The following is a 25734-nucleotide window of genomic DNA, read 5'->3' as shown; positions in this document are numbered from 1 at the left end:
GAGAAAATATAAATATATATCTCTGAAAATGTCAACTCTTATAAAATGACATTGGACAAATTCAAGAAAATTGCGACTAAAAAACTGGAAAACCTCTGCATTTTTGCAAGAAAGTCCGGACGACCAGAAAATACCGGGACTATTCCGAGAAATCCGGGACGCATCATGAGTTTGGAAGGCTGATGGAAGTTCTAGCGGCTGGAAGCAGCCGTGATTGAAATAGTTGCATTCAGTGAGAAAATCGGATTACTGCATGTAATCGAATTTCTCGTCTATATGTCTGTGTTTGCATACAAGTCACTCAGCGTGTGTGGAAATTTTTAGCTCCTTGGAGCTTTCGCTGGTAGCGTATATATCAATTTCTTTTAAAACTTTCTGAAAATTTTTTTAGAAAAGAGGTTGAAAATACTGCTCTTAACGAAATGCGGAAAGTACTGATACATGTTTTGTTAATTCTCAAACGGTAAAAAAAAATAGATAAAATGAAATAAATTCAACATTGTTTTAAGTCCGCGATAATGTTTGTTTTTCTGTATTTCTTGTTGTAAGAATTGGTTTTTATAAGAAAATTCCAATCCCATATGGTATGACGATTAAGGAACAAAAAGTAGGACATATTTTCATATCTCTGGACAAAAAAAAAGGACAGAAATCAGTACATAACTGAAAAGATGCTAACTTTAGAAGTACCAATACTTTAACTTTAAGAATACATAACTTTAAAAGTACCAATTTCTATCTATATGAAAGATGTACAGCATCGTTATTGTCTTTGTAGGTAAACTTACGTTCGCTGTTTAGTTGAGCTTAAATACAAGTGCATTAACAACACACGCAAAATAGCAGTACCACTTGTAATTTGGCAATAATTTGATTTACTTACACAATCAGTCAAACACATTATCAACTCTCAATAGAAACAATGTTCTCAATCAAAAATTTTGAGCTATCTTTCAAGCAAGATGTACAAGTTGAAATGGCAATCATGGCAACCAAAGATTGAATTGCTAAATCGCAGCAATATATATCACCAAATCACAAGTATTCCCATAATTCTGTAAGCATTCCATGGTGATGTATGTAAGAAATTATGTGATGAATAACTCTTGCATTTGATGGAAAGTTTCCATGTTTTGATGGAATGTACTAATTTAAGTTATGATCGTTGTGTTTGCATAGGTGGGGATAGACTTGAAGGTCTGGGGTGGGGAGCAAGATGATTGTCAATATAGTCTATATGTACATTTATACAGAGTGGTACATTTTATATAGAATTTTTATGGCATATTGTTTTTGTTATGAGTGTGTATGAAACAATACTCAAAACTATATTTAGAGCAGAAACAGTAAAGATGGCTTTCATTTTTAAAATTGATAGCTGGAGGGAAGAATTTCACCCATACAATGCCAATCAAGTACACGAGTTGAAAGGCCTTCTCAGTATGGTGACTGCATGATCCACATTCTAAAGGATATTCAAATAATTTTCCTGCCCCAACCCTACTTTTAAAAATATGTCCAGGTATTTTATCCTAGCTTAGATGAATCGGTAATATTTACTAAACTTGTGGTCAAATATAGTATGCATAACTTATAAATTATATTATAACTGTGACAAAAATTTGTGTATGTTCATCTCATATTTTTGTTGTGTATAACAAATACTGAGGGAATTAAGAAACAAAATATAAGAGCATCTCACATAGGGGCAGTAAAATTAGAAATGCTTAGAACGGTAAGTGTTTTAAGCTGAGTTGGGTTTTTACCTATAAAAACTGGTTCTTATTTACCAGGACATGGTAATGCTTCTTTTGACTTTTTCAGGACATAGTGACCCTCTTTCATGTTGGCAAATATGCTGCTATAAGTTCAAAACGTTTTGTACTGCTATCAGCCTGCAATTTATTAATTACAGAAAGAAAATTTTAGGCACCAATACAAATTTTTTTGCCGCTATGGTGACCTGGTGCCTGTCCATCCCTGGTATAGAGATAGGTCATGTGTTATTGCGAAGCTTTAGCACACCTGGTATAGAGATAGAGAAGCTATTATCTACTATTTCTAAACTAAAAAACTATTATCGGTTAACACGGGTGTCTCTTCATTTCTTTTTACAAACCAATTTTAATTATGATAAATGATGTCATCAATATTCCAGTTCTTTCCCACTTTTTATTACCACTAAGAGCTCATAAGATCAATTTTTAAATGACTATCAAAGGCACATTATTTATGAAGAAAGAGGGTGACTAAGCTGTCTGTAGTCTAGGGTGGTGAATTTAAGTAATTTGTTGTCAAAAACATTAATTTGAAACAGGAGAAGAGAGGCAAAATTTGAATAGCCACCAGAAGGCAAAGCAAGAAGGCCTCTGCTATTTATAAATAGATACTGTGACTAGAATTTATAGTGTGTATACTTTTCTCTTTTAATCTATCAGCGTATGATTAGAATAGACTATACTCACCCTGCAGAAACGGGTGAGTAGAAACACTGTTATTATTACTTTTATTTACTTGAAATAAAAATGTAAATTGATATGGGCAATACAGACTTAAGTTTTAGGTAATAATTTATAATTTTTTATTTAAGTTGAATTGAAAAATTTGCAATCCAACTTTAAAAAGTGTTTCTACTCACTTTATTTTACAGCATTTTCCCAAAATCACCCATTTTTTATGGAAAAAACGATCAAATTTTTATTATCTTGTTTCATGGAGAAAGATGAATCCAAAAGAGACATACAGGAATTTTTCTTTTTTTCATGAATTTCTAAAGAAGGGGATCAGAAGGGTAAAAATAATAAAAAACCAATCTAAATTCGGCCTGTAAAATGTTAAAATGTACGTACAGTATTTGTTATACACAACAAAAATATGAGATGAACATACACAAATTTTTGTCACAGTTATAATATAATTTATAAGTTATGCATACTATATTTGTCCACAAGTTTAGTAAATATTACCGATTCATCTAAGCTAGGATAAAATACCTGGACATATTTTTAAAAGTAGGGTTGGGGCAGGAAAATTATTTGAATATCCTTTAGAATGTGGATCATGCAGTCACCATACTGAGAAGGCCTTTCAACTCGTGTACTTGATTGGCATTGTATGGGTGAAACAATGTATGAAATATAATTTTAAAAATAATTTTCATAAAATATGCAATGTCAAAGAAGAGGGGAACACGATACTTACAAAAAAAAGCAAAATCCTGTCAAATACATTTGAAAAATTAAGCCAAGTCTCTAGATTCTTTACCCGCAAAAAGTTGTGCTATCTGATGTAGAACCCAGTCAAATGCTGTTATTAACTGACACTTTAATTCACAAATCACTCAAAGGCTCTACACCAGTGATTCCCACGTGGGCATTAACTATTATTGTTAACGCCCACATACTTTCCATCATCCCCAAGGGGGCGGTTACGGGTATAACATAGGATCCTATGGGTTAGATTGCGTTGGAGGTGATGGGAGAAAAAAAAGGTTGGGAAACTATGTTTTACACCTTTGGTTTAACATTTTGGGACTTAACAGTTACGCAGCATGAGAATGTGTCAGCCTTGGTTAAGTTTATTATTTATGCCATTAATAAAATTCCATCAAATACTGTTTATGTAAGAATATGTGTATTTACAGTATTGATTTAATTTTACATAACATGATAAGCTGTAATATTTGCTGTGTAATTGCCAAGTCTCAATATTCAACTAAAGGTGTAGAGCCTTAGAGTGATTTGTGAATCAATGTGTCACATTTGATAACAGCATTTGGCTTGGCTCTACATCAGATATATCAAATTTTTACAGATAAAGAATCTCGAGAATTAACTTCATTAAATTGTTTTGACGGGGATATATATATCTCAGAAACCTAAGAAAAAATAAAAATTTTCTAATGGCATGAATGACATTTCAGATGCTAACCATTCAAGCAATATCGTTTATAAAAATAAATCATAACGTTGCAAGTTTTTGATACATTCAAAAGAAATTTTCACTGAAATGCTTTCAAAAAATGCAAAATATGATTTGAAAAAATTCAAATCTTCGCATCGTATGTTTTTTTTACTAATTTTTTTAAACATAATTTTTATGAATTTTTTTTATACCAAGCCTTTGTTATATGTGGCTTACTTATATTCAAACAATAATTGGTATACATTTCTTCCAGTTTTTCTATCTTTTCCTTTTGTACTGGAAGAGACAATTCTGGTTTCTACTCAGTTGGCAATAATTAAGGTGTGAGACACCTTTTGTTGGGCCATTCTATTGACATTCCCTGGGTCAAGTGCATTTTCTTTATTATTAAAATAATAGAAATTCCAACGTTTGTGGGGTTCTCTTTGCATTTATTTTTCACTATCTTATTTTTTGTATTTTTTCTGAAGTTATCTATTTTTAAATTTCCTTTATAAATCTCAGATACGGGGGGGGGGACTTGCTCACTAAAAGCAACAGAATTTCAATGCAGTTGAGAATTATAACATTGTACCGAATTTGGGAGGCTCAAGCTTACCTGCCTCCTGGGTGCAAAGCCTCATGTGCCACTTTAAAGACGACCCTGGTGGTGGTGGGGGGACTGACAGGGATTTAGTCCAGGTTACACTGTTCTCAACCTGGATTTTTTAGTAGAAAATTCTGCACATAATTTTTAACCATATGAAATGCTTGTTATCATATGTCCGGCTTTTAAAGAAACTCCTGTATTTTGATCCAGGATAGCTACACCATTCTAAATTATGCCAGATAACTTGATCCCCATTACGTCTCTTACTGAATTAGCCATCATTATTTACACTTGTCCTGTAAAGTAAAAGTATAATGAGGTAAAATTTTTTAAGAAATTAGTTTCTGGTGCTCCAGAGCCAGACAAGTAAGAAGCAGAATTCTTTCTTTGTTTTTATTTGACTGTTCTGAAAATATTGCTGGGTGGTCACCCAGCAATGACACCTAATTACACACTAGTCCTTGTGAAAAAATATATTCTTGTTTCTGGTAGCTATGGTTTCGTGCTCTCTCCATTCCCTCAAGTTTTCTCAACATCTTCGCCATCAAAATATGGCTCAAAAGGGTGATGTCATTTGAGTTTTTACTACTAGAAAATTTAAATAATTAGAGTTTCTAACTAAAGTCAATCTAAGCTGCCGCCCGCAACAACCTGCCACCCGGGTGCACCCTCACTTAAGCTGCCCCTGACCAAACAAAATACACAGTTTCCTCGTTATATACTTTCGCTAAAGTAGAGTGCTTTCATTACCATTTTAGAACCTGTATGGATATAGGTGCCCCGAAGAGAGTGAAAGTTAAATCTGACTACAAAAATAAGTTATATAGATAATATAGCTACTGCTTTCTTACTGTAAGACTATATATTTTTTGTTTTTATGGATTTACAAGTGACAGCTAATATTCTATAAAAGTTTGTGAAGTTTCAGCTTCTTATACTGATGGAATGCAACTCTGTATAACTGTTCAGAAATTATATAATGCATCCATGTGTGTATAATAAATCATGGGTATTATGAAAAATTATAAAAAAACTAATCAGGATGAACTTGGTCTTATCTATGTAAGTAGTTTATATTACTTTAAACAATGTAAATTCACTTGTTATAATATTGAGACAGGACATTAACATAACCTGACCAAGATTATTAGAGACTGGAATATGGCGCCTTACTTTGTGAAAGGTAAGGAAATGCCAATTTTATCTGAAAACTTCACTATTTTTGCATATTGTAAAAAAAATTGGGCAGGCAAATTTTTCTTTGTTACAAAATTTCGTTAAGTTCCGGGGTCTGTTCGGCCAAAATTTGGGTCCAGTTTCTGGACCTTTCACAAAATACTGGATCCAAAAACGGACCCTTCACAAAATAATTAATGAAACCATAAATTTGGCATTTCATTTATTTTATGATAGATTAACTATTGTTTTTCTTCCCACAAAATTACTTATTTTCACAAAATTTATGACCATTTTCACAAAAATAAGGAAAATTTTCACAAAACAGGACCCTACAAAAAAGTCTGGACAGACCCCTGAAGGTGTGAATTGGAACTAACTATGCATTTCCTTCATACAGCATTTTCTCCAAAAATTCATTTCTAAATATTTTTATAAATTTTTGGTGTGCTTAACTTTTTTTATTTATTAAACACAACAGAGATATAAAAATATACGCTGAGATGTAAAAGCATAAATTGAAATGTATATATTTTTTCATTTTCAATACTAGCCATGGGCTATGATGTTACTCGCTTTCAAGGGGAAGTGGATGAAGAACTCATTTGTCCAATTTGTTCCGGTGTCTTAGAAGAACCTGTACAGGTAATAGGATATATATATGCGCATCAGCATTGGCTATTTTTTGCCATGGCTGGTGAAAACCATCCTCTCAAAAATTGGGTGCTTTCTCATATTTTTTTATTTCATGAGTTTTGCAACCTTTCAGCTATTTTTTTTTTTTTGGTTATGAAGTAAAAAAAAGCCAAAAAAAATTTACCTAGAGGCATTTATGTATTTATATACATTTTATATTTAGCATGCAGGAAATTTACTGTGTGTAGCTGTGTTATAAGCAATTAAACATTCTTTCCTGTATTTGCGGGGGGGGGGGAGTATCTTATATATACAGATCAATTTTTGAGAACAAATCCATCCAGAGTTTTACCAACAACCCTTACAGTAAGGATGCACAGCCCCCGAAGAGGGTTCTGTCCAGCCCATGAAAGCAGAGCCAGCTTAACAGCATCATGGGGTCCTAAAGCCAAAGCCAAGCTATGTGCTGAGAAGTCCCCCCCTACAAAGTTGGAAAAGAACAGCATAAACTAATGGCCAATGCTTTTCCTCGTTTACGCTGTTCTTCCCCAACTTTTCCCAATATTTAAATTCAAATATATCTGTGAATATTGCATTTAGATACATGGAATTTTTTTTGTTGGCCTCAGGAGAGACAATACAACAATGTTCTACAGGGAAACCTGTATAAAACAGAACCTCAAGAGACTGAAACTATTTTCCGTTTTAGACAGTTTTCCATTTTATAAAAGTCCACACAAAAATATATATGCAGTGATTTATTTCTATCATTTTGGGGACTTAAATTTTGAGAATGTCCTAACTACTAAAAATGAACAGACACATGTAAATTATTATTTAGAATTTTTTCATGTTCTTCCAAATTACTATACATTTGAGATTTCATATTTAATTTGCTAATTGTTAAAATTCAATATAAAACGTTCTCTAGAATAGCAATGGAATGAACAGTTACTTTGGTTAAAATTGAAAAATTTGTAATACTTAAAATAAAAAATAATAAATTGAGAAATCTTGTATACCTTTTTAAAAATAGTCACAGTGAGATAAACAAGCAATAACCTTTTTTGAAAGAAAGGTTCTATATCTCTCTATCTCTCTTGGGGGAACGCTTATATATATATATATATATATATATATATATATATTTAGACTATATGATCTTCAGTTTTGTGTTCAAATCCAAGACGTGTTTCTTGCCACTGGTGGCCATTTCTATATTGAATGAAATGTTAAAACACTGTCACTAAAATCAGGAATAATAATCCAGTCTCCTTCCTTTATTCTTCTCCTGAACTGTAGAATTATCGACATTTTTCCAAGAAACAGCAGTGTTTTTCAACTTCCAGACACACCCATCCTCCAGAACACTTCAATATCTCAATGAGATGGGAAGCGGGGTGTGTTTGGTCTTCAAAGGTCAGTGTTTTTAACAAAAGTCATCATTTTCATCATAAGTGAAAAGCTAAACAGGCTTTTACTAAATTTTGAATAGTAAATCTGCTTCCATCCAAACCTAATCCCTTACTTCCAGAACCAGTTCAGATACAGTAGTAAGCATTAATCGTTATCATGCCATATGGCATGAAACTTTTTAATTTTCTTCCTCCCCCCTTCAAAGTGGCATCGATCTTTCCTGCAAGAACAAAAATATCTCCCTAAGTGTTTGTCAGTCTTCGCCTATAAAAAAGCAAAGCTATTTTTAGCATTTGCCTGTTTTTCAAAAAAACCCATCATCTCCCAAAAAAAAAACCAAACGTGACTTTGTGACGGCAACCGTCAAACATGCATGCACTGGCAAAGAACCGACACAGAATACACCAAAAAACATTGGTTGGAACTAGAAAAAACTGGATGAAACTCACCTCTCACATAGAAAAGGCCACGCAAAATAGCAAGAAAAAATTTATCTTAGATCGTCAAAGTGTGAATTATTGAGCTTTGCTTAGCATAGAGAAAAAGGCCAGTCAACATGTGATTCCGAACATGAAAAGCTGTGTTCTTGAGTCTCCAAGTTCATTTTTTGTTTTTTTAAAGTTCATTTTTCATCGTATGTGACTCAAGTGAATTTTTCTTCTGTGAGAGAACTGAGCATTTCTTAATTGTGGCAAGTTAGATGCCAAGCTTTTTTCATCTCCATCTTCATCGTTGCACACCAGCTTACTAGCCAACACATTGTGAAATGACAGCATGCATGGACTCACCTCCTTTGTCAACCCATCGGAGAACAATCACAAACTCTGTTGGTCTCAATAACCCTGCCATTGTGATTTAATGGGTATTCTTTTCAAATCTGTAGAGCTACAGTGTACATATTTTTTTTATGTGCACATCCCCACATTTTAAAGGTATAATAATTTTTTAAGAGCAAGCCTATAGTATAATCAATTTAAAAGAACATGAAAAACCTACATAATACAAATTTTCATTTCATATTTTGGGGTGTAATCTACATAATCACATTTTTGAGTCATAAATTTTATGTGATATCAAATTAGTTGTTCTGAATGCAAGTAATTTGTTCCGTCCCCATTTTTTACTTTTTATGTTATCCGTTGGATCTAAATTAAATCTTATGTAATATACTACCCTATCGACTTGATCTACTCATTTTGTTGCCTTTTTTTACTATTATTTTTATTTAGTTTTTATTTATCTCTCCTCTTTCCATTTTTTAGCTTTCCTCATCGAGATGACATGACAAATTTAATTTAATATATTCAATAACAAAAGTTTTTTTTTACAAATCTTTAGTACTCGTGTAGTTTTTTTGCATCACAATCTTTTTTTTGAAAAAGTAAAAGAGTTTCCTCAATAACAGGGAGATCAGTATGACTTAATTTTTTCCCATTCGAAGGACAAAAATTTGTATTTGGACAAAAATTCCTTCAGTTTCAGCAATTTTATCTTAAAATAGACTAAATTTGCCTTCCATTTCCACATTAGACAGTTCAGTCTTTTTCCCATGATTGAAAAGTATTAATTATCTACAAGACTATTTCTCTGTTCCGTTCAAGACAGGTTTTTGTCTCATACAGTGTCCGTCTTTTACAGGTTTCACTGTAATTGGGTTTTTGAGGATGACTGTGTTCATATAAAAAGTTATTTTTTATATTTTAATAACTGTTCAACCCTTTGCAACATGAATGACTTATCTGTGTGAGTTCTGCATATTATTTAGGCACTTTTTCTAATTGGAAGTATGCCTCTAGTATCAATGGTGCACCAGTAAAATGCAGTAAGGGGAGTTATATAACCACCCTGTATAATATATGGACAGCTTTTATATAAAAGGAACCACACACCATTAAATCAAAACTGAGAAAAGCTATTAAAAGTTATCTTCGATTCAGTTCTCTTAAGTTTGGTGGTTGGTTCAAGTGCACGCAGACGGCATCACAGCCTATATGTCACTTGGTTCTATTTAGATGATAAAATCCCACCTCTTTCTTCAAAAAAAAATTGGCACTTGTGGTTCCTTTTATATAATAATGAGATAATATGTAAAAAATGAAAATAAAATGTACTGAGAATTTACTTTTCTGTATAATAATCTCTCAACAATGATATTTTTTCTCTGTCTGAGAATATTGTATCAAAATTACTTGATACAATATTCTATTTCTGTGTATTAAAATTTATAACTCTCATTCATTTTAAGCAATCATAACTAAAAAAAATTAAATTCTGACAAAACTAAAAAAATGTATGTGAAAACTTCATGCCTTAATATATTTTGTATTTCTAATTTCATACACAGGCTCCTCAATGTGAGCATGCTTTTTGTAAAGCGTGTATTAGTGAGTGGTTATCAAGACAGCATTCCTGTCCTGTTGATCGGCAGCCGATTACGCCATCAGATTTGAAACAAGTGCCTAGAATACTGAGAAATTTGCTTTCTCGGTTGCAGATATTTTGTGATAATTCTTCCTTGGGGTGTACAGTTGTAGTTAAACTGGATCGTCTAGTAGTACATCGTGAAGAATGTGATTTCAATCCAAAAAAGCAAATTCCTTGTGAGCAAGGATGTGGATTAGTCATTCCAAAAGATGAGTTGAAGGTACTTGATTTTTTCAGCAAATTTGCTGAAAGTATTTGTTATGAAAAGATTTTTTTTTTCAATCAATTTTTTGCATCATTGTACATTTCACAGTTCAAGTATACGTTTTCATCATTCTTTTTATCTTCATCCTTATTAAAAAATAGTCCATAGAATTTACCATTCTCCTTGTTACTATAAAGATTTATGCTTTTGATGTAATTTTTATTTCTTAGTGTATTTGCATTTTTCTCCCAGTAACACATCCACACACCAACATGCAGGTCTCACAGCTCTCCTATTTTTCCTACTTTTCACAAATGTCCTATTTTTGCCATAATCCTCCTTTTTTTACCCCAATTCCCTCCTACTAGTCTTATTTTATCCCTCTCTTCTTTTGTTTACAGCCAACATCTCGCTATGAGAATTCCGAGAAACCCAAAATATCACTGCTTCCCACTCCCTCCCTGTAAGATGCATTTTATTCACTACTGAAAGAGAAGAGGAAAAAAATTTTTTTTCAGCTCTACTAGAGTTAGGGACAATAGTCGTATATTTTCGTCGCCGTGCTCAGTTAAAGGGCTTAAAATAAGCCTGAAGTCCAGTGGGGAAAGGGAATCTGTATGCTATAAAATAAGGAAGACAAAAAAAGATGGAGGGGGTACAGGCTGCCGCAAGAGAGGTTTCAGAAGAGACTAGGGTTTGTTAAGGATCCCGCAACAAGCATTCATCCCTAACGGGACAGAACCCTGGCCACATCTGGTTTTACAGGAGAGGGGGAGTGAGCCGATTAGTCGCTAGCTGAACCCGGTTTTTTTTTCTAACCTTCAGAAAATAATTTTTGGTGTCTTCATGCTATTTTAAAGTATACATGTGTGCTCAACCCATGGCCCGTGGGCCCACTTCAATTGTTCCTGGCACACTTACAGATAACTTAAGTGGTCTGCGGCACATTCATACCTTATTTAAGGGACCCATGGCATATTTCCAGATCACTTAAGTGACCTGGGACTTTGTTCTAGATTAGTGGTTCTCAACCTTTTCAAGCCTGTGGCCTGGTTTCATTTTTGTAAGTTGAAGGCCTGATCACACACACGACCAACGGAAAATGAAACGGCTAATCACATGGCCTGCTATGAATGATATTAGGGCCCGGTGGCTGAGAAACACTGTTCTAAATCATTTAAGTGGCCTGCGGCACATTCTTACTTCAATTTAGTGGCCCGTTGCACATTCCCAGATCACTTGATTCACCCACTGTACATTTACAGATCACACAAATAATCTGCAGCACTTATTAAGGCGTTTGTGATGCGTTTTTAAATCAGTGATGTGGCCACCTTTTGTGGAGTGTGGGTCACTTCATTGTTTTAGAAATGTGTTGCTGGCCACTTGAGTTAACTGCCACTTGAGTGTTTCTGGAAAACGTAATTAAAGCTTAAGTAAGGGATGAAGTTCAGCTCCAGTGTCAAGTGATTTTGGTATTTCAATTCAGTTCATAAGTTTTTAGAGAACCATGTTTAATAAGCTCGAGAAAATCTAAAAACAACTTTTAATACGACCAAAGACGACAACAGGTAGGATAGATAGAACAATAAAATACAAGCAAAGAGATCCTCAAAATGTCCACTAGGCAAAAAAACTGAGAAATTTAATTCGAAGCACATGCTGAATTTGAGTGTATTACTTATAGAATGTTAGCTGAACATTATGAGCTTGTTTGGCTGTCTTCTCTCCAAGCGAAAAAAAATTGTCATTACTTAATTGTAGAAGGGCAAGGGAGAGGCCACTGTGGTGGTCGAGTGACCATTGCAAGGATCTGGGTTCAAACCCCACCGCTGCCTCAGTGATGGTGATCTAAAGTTGGTTTTCTGTGGTTCCAAACTTAAGATGTGAATGTGAGCCGACCTCCCCGTTAAAAAGTCTTGCCACAGAGGACAACATTCCTACAAGCGATATAAATATTTAAAATCACTCTTCACTCACAACTTGTAATATAGTTGGCAGCACTAAAAATTCACACATAACACTATATACTCACTCAGACTATTAGGTACACACTGGCACGGTAGCCCAGGTCAATAAGATGCTCGCCTAAAGTACCAAAGGATGTGTAGAGGTGTCATGAATTTGATACCCTGTTCATCCTTGTCAGAAAGTTTCCTGACACAGAGGTACAACAGAAACAGCGACATGACCACAGAGAAAATGATTGCTACTGTAACGAGTCCCACACTGAGGGGTTAGCACATCAGTCGGTGAGTATAAAAAAAAAGTCTGCCGTTCAGAATCGGCAAAAAATTGTATGTCCTGGTCTAATTAGCCCTCGTATGTAGAAAATGACTGTGGTGCGACAAAAATGATCAAATGTACATGCACTCACACTTCTGGCATTACTCAATCAGTAGTAAATTGCCGATGGTGATAGATCAGAGTTGTGCTCGGTATGAAAGAAGAAAAAGAAAGGGCAAAGAAGAGGAAGAATTATGCCAATCTCTCCATTGACAAGAGAAACAATCCTAGGTACAAATAGGTGATACATAATACATATATGAGGTATTACAGGTTCTTATAGGTAGTTATAAGGTAATTATTAAGGTATTGTAGGTTGTTACTGTTAAACATTTAGGCAGAAGTGGGAATGCTCTTCTGCTAAAGATATTGGTCCTCTTAACCTTCTGTAAAAAACACTGATTTTTTTCATTACAATAACATATTTCATAGCCACATGTCCTTAACGACATGATACTTGCCGTTATTGCTCATATTGCAGCAAAACAATGACTAAATATTGCACAAAAGTTTTTAGACGTTATAGAAAAGCAACAAAGGCAGGAGTTTTATGGATGGTGAAGTCAGAGAATATCATCAAGTATTTATGGATTGAGTTCAATAGATGAGTCAGAGCCAGGAATTACCTGAATTTGATGGTTTTTTCCCAATTGTGTGAAAAAAGAATGGAAAAAATAGTTACTGACTATGGGACAAGCTCAATGTAGTCTGTGTGCCGAAGACAATGCCAATTAGTTATACAATACAATGAAAAGTTGACTCATTCTACTTTATTATAATGGGCCTATGACATGACATATCAGTATTAGCTGTTTGCATTCTTGTTTGTGTGTACCAAAAGACTTTTGACCCACCATACAAGTAATTTTTTTTTCTAATTTTGCAAAGTGTAGATGAGCAATTTTTTGGTCATAATAGTTTGTAATGAGATTGTGTTTGTTTTTCATAGAATATAATTCATTAAAAAATTAAAATATTAAATTCATGGAAAAAGTTGTGAAAAGACTTTTGAGTGCTAATGTATTTTGAGCATTTAAAATCATTCTATAGTTTATATCTCCAATCAGTGGGCTGTTTAAAACAGCGCTTTACAGATTCCATTTATAGGAAAATTATTTCTTTTTATAGGAACATAATTGTATCAGAGAACTGAGATTGATGGTACAAGGTCAGCAACAAAGACTGAGTGAACTGCAGGCACAGCTTAGTGAACAGAGAAGAGAATTTACTTTATTAAAGGCAAGTGGTTTTTTAGATACTCTATTAAATGAATGTGAATAAAAAGAAAAACCATTCCAATAAAATTGAGGCCTGGAAAAAATAGTACCCTTAAAACTATGGCTGTTTGTTAAAATAAGTTTTCTGAAATACAAATGAAAAGATAAGCATAAACTGAGATGAACATGTAAAACCGCTGATTACTTAAAACTTTTTTATCTTACCATCAGAAAACGTATTAGTGACACGCTATACAGCACATGAAGTACTCAAAATGTTTAAAAAATATCTGTACAAATTTAATTTTGCATCTAAGGGAATACTTCTCAGTGAGAGCCCCAGTTTTTTAACAATCTCAGTTTCAGGGACGTCACCATCTCCAAGACTCCCAAAAAGTTCTTATATTTCCTTAATTTCTACCATAATGGCAAAAATATCCTTTCTCATCCTTGATGGGAAAAAAGTTATTTCCAAAAACTTTACTCTGGAAAAAAGGATAGTTGCTTTTGTTTTTTATCTTCAAAATTACAAGCATGATATAAATTGATGCCATTGAATCAAATCACAAAATATTCATTTTTGGGGAAAACAAAATTCACCAAACAGCTAGCATCAGTTCAACCTTTCAACATCCAAAATTGGCAAGATGATTTTTATCTACTTTGACCATACTTCCCGTTTTGGGCCTGATGGTGATTTTTTGTTGGCAAGATTTGATACAAGAATAGTGATGATGGGTAATTTAAAAACCTATAGGTTGACGATGATTGGTAACTTGGCACTGATTGTTCATGACTTGCACGATGTCATGTTTTTGCAAAGAGGAAAAATCCTTACAATTTTACTTTTATTAATGAAAAATCCCCTGTATTCTTTTCAAAAATCTTTTATATTTTTTGTACAGGGCTGAGCAAATCACAGGTTCTAGGCTGCCCTGGCGACTAAAAAATTGTTATTGGTACCTAAAATTTTATTTGCGTAGTTACTAAATTGCAGGCTGAGAGTAGCACAAAATGTTTGGAATTTATAGGAGCATATCTACCAATATGAAAGACGGTCACTATGTCCTGAAAAAGTCAAAAGAATCATTATTTTGGACATCTTTCTTTGGGTAAAAATTTTCTTGATGCCTAAATATTTTTTGTGATTTGTCCAGCCCTGTTTTTGTACAGGATTTAGATCCCTTAAAAACACCTAATTCTAATTCTTGAATGTTGGCAGCTATGTCATAAAAATACACAATCTTCTCATATATACAGAAATGTTTTGAATCGTTATATAAGACACAGTCAAACCCCAATTAAATGTTACCATTAATTTTGCTGAATTCTGGGAATATAACGAGTAAATTGCATGGAAAAATGTAAATACACCAATACAATAAATAAATACAGTATATCAATATGTAAAATCGTCGGAAATAATGAAAGTGATATTCTCCTAGTATTATGAAATATTTTGATTGCTTTATTTCATTCTCACATGTCCTGCTAATAGCATACCTAGACACTATCACATAAATTATGTCTCACACACTGAATTACCTACAATATATAGAATTTTTGAACTTTTTGCAAAACCTTCACAATTGCAAAATTACAATCGCCTGTTTTATATTTTTTCTGATCAATTTTATCTCATTACTTTATGTCTTCATGCAAATAGAAAACCTAATAACATTGTAATGTACTTTGGTTCAAATTGGCGGCTAAACAAATAGAAATATTCAAAAGAAAGGAAAAAATATGTATGTATCACTTATTATATTACTTTTTTTAATTTTTTAATTATTTTTTTTCCGCTTTCTCTCTCCCCCTCTCTTGCTTGTGTAAACAGAAGATATCAATCTTGTAGGCTACCTGGAAGGACAGTCGTCCCTTGGCGCCACATAGATGTAATTTTTGTGTGTGCGCGCTCAATTTCATATGTGTATTTGTGTATTGTCTAATAAAAATATTAAAAAACAGCATTAAATGCAGGTAAACTGTTTTACCAACTTTCTGCCGTTTTTCGAATTTGAATATCTCAGTGAATATATATTGCACTTAGAAACATGGAATTTTTTGAGTTGGCATCAAGAGAGGGCAAAAACTTTCCAATAGGGTTTTTTGCACACAGGGAGAGTATAAAAAGTTTAATTTTTTTTTATTTTAACAACTATACACAACCCCTTGCAACATGAGTAACATATCTGAGCACTACACTTGATTTGGATATTTTTTCTAGCTGGAAGTATGCCTCTAGGATCAACGGTTTGCCAGTAAAATGCCATATGCCCTGTTACCTATGCCCTAACCCTATAAAATTCAAAAATTAGGAGCAATAGTTGAAGAATGATGATCCTCTGCTCACGTAAGGTGTGACGTCATCGACCTTGAAGGATTGGATTTTGGTTTTATTGGTGCAAGGACCAATTAGATCAAACTGTGCCAAAACAAATGACCAATTACAAAGAAGATAAAACTTGTCCTTGTCTTGTCAAGAAAGTAAAACTACGCATGATAAAATACAATGTTGCATGAAGCTTTAAACAATGATGTAAAAATTTTTTTACAATCTTTAATCCGTCGTATGAACCAATGGAATCTTGAAGGAAGTGAGATGAGGTTATGACCTGGCGCCATGACTCAATGTGGCAGGCGGGCCTGGTGTATCAGAAGCACAACAAGGTCGTGATCTGGCGATGTAGAGACCTGATGTGGCAGGCTTGCATGGCTATCAGGAAAACCGGTGCGCCTGCCAACTGGAGCTCATGTTCGGCAGCAAGTAGATCAACAGTTGTTTCGAAGCATAATGTAGACTGAGCGAGAAGACATGAAGAACCAGAACCAGCCAGCGATATGTGCCTTGTGCAAGAGAGAATTGGATAGAAACTATGACATCAGCATTTTAGCCAGATGGGCAGCTCTTCAAGAGCCAATTAGCAAAGCATGATTTTGTAATTGTGGACGGATGAACAGAAGCCACCTGATCGTCAGGTCTCCGGTTATTTATACCTGAAAAGGGAAGTATGGTACGATCCAACTCCAGGGACTGACCATCTCAGAAAATATATTAAAACATGACCAATGAGAAAACAAACCAACATTGAATTTTGTAGAAATTTTGCAATATCAATGTGGCAACAACAATCATCAAAATGGTAACGTGCACACATTTTTCCAGTCTATGATAATGAGAATATCAGAATATAACCAACATTATAACCAACTTGCAACCAACTGTGCATGGTTATAAATGGTAAGACAATTTGTATAAAAAATGACTAGACTAGGACTCTTTTCCCGGGAGTCTATGGGTGTGTTACATTTTTAACAAAGGTCACAATTTCTATTGTAAATGAAATGCTAAACTGGCTTTTACACAATTTTGAATAATAAATTCTACCTAAGCTTAACCACTTACTTTCAGAAACAGTTTAGATAGATAACAAGCATTCATCATTTTTCCAAGAAGCAAAAGAGTTTTCTAACGAAAGGGGGATCGATACGATGACTTCCTCCCATCCAAAGGACAAACACTTACACTTGGCCAAAAATTCTTTCTGTTTTAGGAGGTTTTTAAATTTTGAAAATAGATTAAATATGCCTTCCCTTTCTGCATTAGTGTTTCTGTCTTAAAGAGGTTTCCCATAATTGAAAAAAACATTAATTATCCACTAGACTATTTTTCTGTTCTGTTGAGAGAGACGACAGACACTTTTTTCATACAATGTCTGTTTTCGATATTTTTTACTGTATATATATATATATATGAAATTAATTAATAAAAATAAATTGAGAAATGAATGAAAATAAAGAGATCAATGTGGTTTCTAGAAGCTAACAAATATAGCTTTGGAATAAATAAATGATACAATGGAAACAAACTGAAGAGGATCGTTTTTCAACTCATTTCTTAATTTTTTGCTTATTTGATTTTTGAATGAATTGTAAAAGAATTCTTTGAATTTTGCAAGGGGAAAAAAATTTTTTTTAAACAACTTTTCACCAAATCATACTCAGAAAAGTTAACTCATTTTCAGCAGTGAGGTCGACTCGCCCAAATGTTGACTACTTTTGAACATGTACACTTGCCTTCTTTGCTCCCATATCTGATGAGAGCTTTATTTCTCATTGAAAATTCAAGAAAGAAAGACAAATATAGTGTTAGTACTGCATAATATTTTTTAATATAATTTTTTAACTTGTAGTATACTGTGCAGGATTGCATTCGGGCAATGAGACTTTCCAATCCAAATGTGCCTGCAATTGTTGAATCCATTGAGCAAGATGAAGCAATAAGGTATTACAAACTTAGACTGTAATTTGGTTATGTTGTGCTACTTATTCTCTGCATTTCAGAGAATACCTTGGAAATCTGTCATGATTTGTTAATTTGTGTTTTTAGTGTATGTATAGCATATATATTTAGTTTATGGCATTTATTAGTTTTTATAGATCAGCGTCTAAGGTTTGTTTGATAAAATTCAATTTTTTTGCATACAGTATACGTCATGATGAAAGCCAGAAGATGATAAATCCTAAGTTTTACCAAAGTGAACTGGTAAAAGCCCAAAATGGAGACATTTATAAGCATCATTATTATTGGTTGAATTTTCTGAATACGTTGGGTCTATCATTCAGAGAATTTATTTTGATCAACTAGTAATTATAATTAATGCAAGATAAATTAATATTAATTAATAAGTATATTTGGTATTAAATTTTAATGAGTTAGTGATGACTAATTAATAACAGATTCCTTAAAATGTGCTCATTCAATCACTGGTAAAAGAAAATGGGCTTTCGCCAATTTGTGTGGTAAAAGCCTGAAATAAGGACATTCACGAGTATTTTTCTGACTTCTACCAGTTTACTTCAGTAAACCTGTGGTTTTATTGGGTCCATCATTTCAACTTTTTCCGGGGGGGTAGGGCAAAGAACATATAATCAGTATATGTATGTATACAGGGTGATTCAGAAAAGATAGGAAAAACTCTAAGATGTGATAGTACACACCAATACAAACAATTGTCATCAAAGAATGCATGATCTAATATGAAATACAAACACACTAGCACATTTCGAAACGGGAGCTCCGCAAACGTTAAAACAATATTCCTGTTGAAATTTATCAGAAGAAAAAGAACACCATGCATGTAAATGCAACATGGGGAAGAAGAAACCATATGCAAATCTGCATCACAGTGAATAAAAGGTGCGGACACCAGCCCCTTGAAGTTATTTGAGTGTGCAACCGTTCTAATAGTTGTAGTGTACGAGATAATGGCACACTTTAGTAATACTGAGTCTGTGCCCTTTATTCACTGTGACGCAGATTTCCATACGGTTTCTTCTACCCCAGGTTACATTTGCATGCATGGTGTTCTTTTTCTCCTGATAAATTTCAACAGGAATGCCATTTTAACGTTTGCAGAGCGGCCGTTTCGAAATGCGCTAGCGTGTTTGCGTTTCATGTTAGACCATGTATTTGATGATTGTTTGTATTGGTGTTTACTATCACCTCTTAAAGTTTTTCCATCTTTTCTGAAACACTCTGTGTGTATATATAACATACATTCTAAAAGAAATACTGAATTAAAAACCAAATGTTTTGAAAAATTTAAAATTAAAACATTTCAAAAGCCAGAGTATAGCGCCAAAGGCAGCTGTATACACATAACTAGAAATTATAAAATTAGAAGAAAAATGAAAAGATGAAAAAATACAAAAGTAAATGGAACAATGAGGTCGTTCTCAAAGGGGGAACCCCCCCCCCCCCCCCCATTGTTCCAAGCAGCAAAAATGTTTCTAATGATAGTAAGCCAAGAAAAGGCATAGAATTACCTAAATGTCAGGTCCCCTGATATTTTTGCAAAAAACAAGCTTTGGAAATCGAAAAAAGCAAATATGAGAAAATACAAAAATTGAAAAACTAGAAAAACATGAAAAATACATTAGTAGAACAATATTAAATGGACACCTCCAGAAAAGTGTGTTCAAAAGTTGAAAAATAAAAATAGAAAAAAAATACATTTTTTTATTTTCTATTCAACTTTTGAACACACTTTTGTGGAGGTGTCCATTTAATATTGTGCTACTAATGTATTTTTCGTGTTTTTCTAGTTTTTTTCAATTTTTGTATTTCCTCATGTTTGCTTGTTTCAAGTTCCAAACTTTGTTTTTTGCAAATATGTCGGGGGAACTGATGGCAATTCTATGCCTTTTCTTGGCTTACCATCATTAGAAACCTTTTGCTGCTTGGAACAATGGGGGGTTCCCCCTTGAGAACAACCTCCTCATTGTTCCATTTATTTTTGTATTTTTTCAATCTTTCAATTTTTCTTCTAATTTTATATGTATATTTCAACTTGTCCATTTCTATTGTATTTTTTAAAGCTGGGGTGGGGGCACTCATCCCTCCTGCAAATGACGGGTCTGGGGTTTACTGGTCTTTGGGCTTTTACCATAACATAATTTTTTTGCTGCCACAGGGACATTTGTGAAAAATAATATTTTGAAAGTAGCAAAATATCCGTTTTTGTAACACGTTTAGTGTTTTACATCTGTTCATCATACATTATACAGTTTTTCTTCATGTAGGTGGTCAAACTCACTTCAGAGAGCTCGAGTAACCAGGTGGGGTGGGATGATTTCTACACCTGACTCAGTTCTTCAAGCTATGGTGAGAAGAGCCTTAAGTGAAAGTGGATGTCCACCACGTATTACTGATGAGTTAATGGAAAATGCTCATGAAAGGCGTTGGCCACCAGGTTTGAGTACACTAGAAACAAGACAGTCTAACAGGCGTTACTATGAGAATTATGTATGCAAGCGCATCCCAGGGAAGCAAGCAGTGGTGGTGATGGCTGTTGACAACCCTCATATGAATGATGATATGCTACTTGAACCTGGACTGGTGATGATATTTGCTCATGGAATAGAATGAATGGCATTTTACATAGGCATGTGATTTTATTTTCAGTGATTTAAGGTGCACATCGTATATTGCATCAAACAATCTCTGTGCATGGTTCATTCATTGTGAACACCCTTTTTTTTCCCAAGCTAGATCTATTTATGAGAGGAAAGGTTAAAGGACTAATGATTTTGAGTGTAGGACTGCTCCTTTATGCAGGACATACCAATGAAAAGATTGAAAAGAAATGGATGTGTGAAAGATTTTTGATTAATGAAGCAGGATTATATATATAAAGATTTTTATGACTTTTTGAAGCATGTGGAAACATTTCATCACGCTTTTTCAAATGTTGTTTTTATAATACAGGGGTTTTGAACACACATGGCCTACAGGCTCTTTGGTAATGTGTGTAGTATAGCTTTGTGGCTGCAAGCCTGATAAAAATGTCAAATGTGGCCCGCTCTGTGTCAACGGTTGAAGTTGGTATTATAGTTTCTTGCCATATATATAACATTGAGATGAATGTATGTGTAAGCTGCTATATGAATAAAATATTTTCAGTCATCAAATAGGATGTCCATTCCAGTTATTTCATGTTCTGATTTACAGAAGAATGAAAGCGGCACAGTTGTGTGGGTAACTAATTTATCCATACTTTTAAACATCACTGATGGATTGGTAATATTTGCTCTTATAGGTTCAATTGTTGATGAATGCATTGAAAATACAATTTCATATGTATTATTGGGAAAGCTACACAAGCAAATGTTTTTAAAAAAAGCGAGCATAACGAGCTTACTGCCTGTCTCTGGCTAAAAATAAATTTTGGTTAGATTACCAAGGCAAGTATGAAAGTGTCTTAGTAGCTACTTGGATTTTGTTTTAAGCTATTAATATTTGTCTGATCCGTCTGTGAGTTTACGAATGGGTGTGATGTTAAAATTGAACCAAAGAAAAGCTAGAAATTATGGCGATAAATATTTGCCATTATTTGAAAGGAGTGACATGCCACTGAAATAGCAATCAACAGGGTTTATGAGCTTTCCAGAAAGACAGAAGAAACACGACAAGTATGGGATAGAATTATGTTTTTTCTTAATATGTATATGCTTTGAATTTTAAATGAGAAAATATATGTTGTAGGCATCTTTTCTTTTAATCTACGTTTACATCATACATTAATGTGGAAGAGTAAATAATCCTTTCCCTTATATCATCACAAAAAAAGACCAATGAAAAGGGAAATACGGAATTTTATATTTTTTCTGTGTAATAGATTTTGAGACACTGTGGGTGTTGTCTTCAGAGGATAAATGTAATAACCACTGTGATGCTGACTGGGTATCCCAATTGGATTGGATACCGAATCTTAACTACTAGTTGCTCAGTGGAAAAAACGTGTGTCTATAAATCAAATGATGCCAGAATGAAGCTGAGCACCTGCATGTAAGTCTAATACAACGTTCTGATTGGTTGATTGTGAAATAGTTATTTGATTGGTCTATTCAAATTTTCTAGGCACAAATGTATATGTCTTCATAGAAGTCTAAATTAGCCATGGACTTCGTGAAAAACTCTGGCTTCACATGAAATTTGAATTTGTGGCCCTCTTGCCAGCAGTGAGAGGCGATGGTTGATTTCTCACATTCTTGATTCGTAACACAGCAAGTGTGTTCATTTAATCTTGATTTAGATGGCAATCACCACATGGAATGTGATACAGTATACTCTCACTAATCCAGCACATATCAGACCAGGGTGTGCCAGATTACTGTAAGCCAAGGGAAAAAGCCTATTTAAATAATACAAACTTCTGTGCAAAAACATGCAGTGACATATTGTTCCTCTTCAGTGCTTGAGGAAAACCTGCCTAAAAAACACAGGATTTATGGACGGCTGTACTAGCACACAGTTGGATTATCAAGAGTCTACTGTAAATGTCCTATTGTTTTTATGCTGTGGTATTTCATCTTTAAGGGGTTTGAAACTTAATTTTTTAATAGGTACATAACTACTCTCTCTTTAAGTAGCCTCTCTTTAATGTAGTTCCTCATTCAAGTTTCATGTATTTTCTACTTATTTCGTCAACAATCTTGGTGTCGAACTCCATCTTTAGCAATTACTCTGATGGTTTCAAGTTCGCTCTGTAGCATGTTCTGATCTGAGCAGATATTAAATGCTTTCGCTACATATGTACAAAATGTCTAGAGTTTGTTTCATGGTTGACAAGATCAAAAATGGGGTGATAGTGAGACAGAAAGGTTTACGATAGATGGAAATTTGAAAATGTGATTTCTGTTTTGTTACTAATATGAAAGATAATAAAGGTAGATATAATTCATTATTTCGAACAGACTTGTGTAGCCTATATTTTTCCACTGAGCAATCAGGAATTCAGATTTGGTGTCCAATCTAAGTGGGATACCCAGTCAGTGTGATAGTGATTATTATATTTATCCTCTGAAGATGATACCCATAGTGCGTTGAAATGCATTAGGGAATTTCATATTTTTTGGTCTATTTGTGTTTTTGGTGTATTTGCATTTTTGTTGGTCTTTCGTGATTACATTAAATGTGAATTTGGTGTATTGGTGTATTTGCATTTTTGTTGGTCTTTTGTGATTGCATTAAATGCGATACAAATTCTGTGTGATTTATCAATATTTTTTTTCATTCATGATTGACCTGTCAAGTAACTGACACTTAAAAAGTAAACTGAATTTTGAATGTGCAATTGTGCTTTGTTGCAAAATACATAATTGCAATAGGGAATAGATACAAGTTTTTTGAATGTATGCCATAGTACAATTTTTTTTTTCAATTTATTTTCATGTGAATTTTTAATTTTTATCATACTTTTTTTTGTAACACCAGCATTATATTAAAATAATGAATAGAATAATTTTGTATATGGTTAAATATGTAGAGTGTGCAAATATGCTGATTGTTTCCAAAGCGGAACATCTTGCATTATTCTCAGCTGATGAAAATGTTCTGCAGTAAAAATTCCCATAATAGTGTTTGTCACATGGAAGAGGTCTTTTCAAAGAATTATTCTCCTAATTGTTCTACAGCAGCACTGATTGTTCTGAGACATCACAATTTTCAGGACATTCTGTTCTGGGCTGATGGTTGTGAAACCTTCTTAACTTCTTTGAGTACGTCTCCTGTAAAAGTGGTTGCAGTTATTCCCATAGTCTATATGTTGACTAAACTATCCCTGTCTGGACTGTATTTTTTATTTTATTGAGTTTTAAATTTTTGTTTCTCTTAATTTTTTGTGCTTGTGCTACAATACTGGCTGAGCAATATTAGTCATTAAAGTCTGACAGGTAGTACCTTCTGTCTGGATTATAGATCTGGATTATTCACACTCAAAATTGATACTCGTCTTGGTCATTGTAAAATATATCACTGTAAATGTTTTGACAATTCACGAAAAACCGTTAAATCTGAGTTTTATTTAACCCAAATTTTATTGAGGAAATAAACTTCTCAACTTAAAAATTAAGCATGTGTAAATTCTCATTTTAGTTTTTTAAATTCATCTGCAGTTATACTGAATTTATTTTTAGTTATTTTTTCAATGCATTGATTTAGTTCCATTGAGGTTTGAAATTTTTAGAAAGAAATATGATAGAAAAAAAATCATAATCTACCTTTGTACCTATTGAAATAATCTTTGTTTATGAAATTGTGAAGTTGAATTATTTGGCACAAGGTTAGAATATCAAAGATAAAAGTTAAAAAAAAAATCGGTTTTCACATTGAGGGAACTGGCATGTTAGGGGCCATTCAAGTATTAGGTAAGCAAATTTTTAGCCATTTTTGACTCCCCCCCCCCCTTGTCAGCAAAAAGCTGACCCCCTTCCCCCTTGTCAGCAAAATTTCGTCATCAGCTCTGCCCCTCTGAATGCAACTCATATTTTCATAAAGGGTGGTTGATGACAAGCATTATAAAAATCCCCCTTCCCCCCTTGTCATCAAAAGTCAGCAAATCGCAAACCCCCTTCCCCCCCCCCCCATCGATGATGACGTAATACTTGAACGCCCCCTTATGCTTATTTTATTTGTTTTTTTGTTATCCTTTGTACAATTGAATTCTTTAGGTGTTATCAACAGTAAATGATGAAAATTAGTGTTCATAGAATATTTAATGTGAAGCCCTGTTATAACAATTTTTGCGGGACATTTAGGTTGCTATATCAAATCTAATACTGTGGAACACTATTTATATAGGGGGAAGGGGTTGCTCATCAAAATGTTGTATGAATGTGAAAACCACATAGCTGAAATTTCTTTGAAAATTACCTCCCCTTCATGGATCTAGAAAAAAATGAATTTGGGTATTGCTGCTCATTGATAAGAAACCTTAATAAGGACAGGGCATTTGTCAAGCCATTTGATTGATTGATATTCATCCCTCATCAAGTGCATTATGTCCATATTATGAGGGCAGTAAGAGAAACTCAAGAGTTTTGTGGTTCTCCTTGCATTTAGTTTACATTATTTTTTATATTCATTGTTTCAAGTTTCCTTTGAAGTTCCTTGTTAAATCTAAGCTACCGTAAGAAATATGCTTTCTAAATTGTTGTACAAGATATCTTGACAGAATTTGTATACAATTAGCATTGTATCAAACAGAAAGCATTAATGTGCTCATAAGTATGTCCAACTGTAGTGGTACAGTGAATTCTGCTGAAGGGGAGTTGATACCTTTAACACGGGGAAAAACTATACGCTAACAAAAATATCATTAAAAATACTATTTAACTATTGATTTATTTTAAATTTGTTACACATGTTCTTGATTGTATGTGCTATCCTATGCTGGTATAAATTTCACATATCTTGGACACTTCATTTTTTGTAAATTAAAAAAAAATGCATTAAAAAAGCTTGCACATATAATAAAATATCATGGCATCAATTTAATTGAATAAAAAATTGATTCAAA

The 25734-nt window shown here is 33.6% G+C and overlaps 1 protein-coding gene across 1 annotated transcript; it reads left to right on the top strand.

The window, feature by feature from the left end:
* On the top strand, positions 1–25734 carry elgi (E3 ubiquitin-protein ligase NRDP1 elgi). Its single transcript, XM_089233404.1, has 8 exons — positions 1–343; positions 5634–5696; positions 6243–6334; positions 10086–10385; positions 13785–13902; positions 16195–16210; positions 18072–18158; positions 20459–25734. The coding sequence occupies exons 2-8, from the start codon at positions 5675–5677 to the stop codon at positions 20802–20804; spliced, it is 981 nt and encodes a 326-aa protein (XP_089089530.1). The 5' UTR covers positions 1–343; positions 5634–5674; the 3' UTR covers positions 20805–25734.

Source organism: Pholcus phalangioides, unplaced genomic scaffold, assembly GCF_987345545.1.
Source record: "Pholcus phalangioides strain wild (caught in Gottingen) unplaced genomic scaffold, Ppha-v1.0 ptg000007l_1, whole genome shotgun sequence".
Taxonomy (NCBI): domain Eukaryota; kingdom Metazoa; phylum Arthropoda; class Arachnida; order Araneae; family Pholcidae; genus Pholcus; species Pholcus phalangioides.
Note: the sequence above shows the minus strand (reverse complement) of the source record. Positions and strands in the feature narration are given on the sequence as shown.

Bases quoted from the DNA above. Each gene is read 5' to 3' on its own strand.
- elgi (XM_089233404.1), top strand. From the start codon at position 5,675: ATGGCGCCTTACTTTGTGAAAG. The intron at 6,335-10,085 runs GTAATAGGATAT...TTTCATACACAG, and splicing joins TCTTAGAAGAACCTGTACAG to GCTCCTCAATGTGAGCATGC. The intron at 10,386-13,784 runs GTACTTGATTTT...TTCTTTTTATAG, and splicing joins TTCCAAAAGATGAGTTGAAG to GAACATAATTGTATCAGAGA.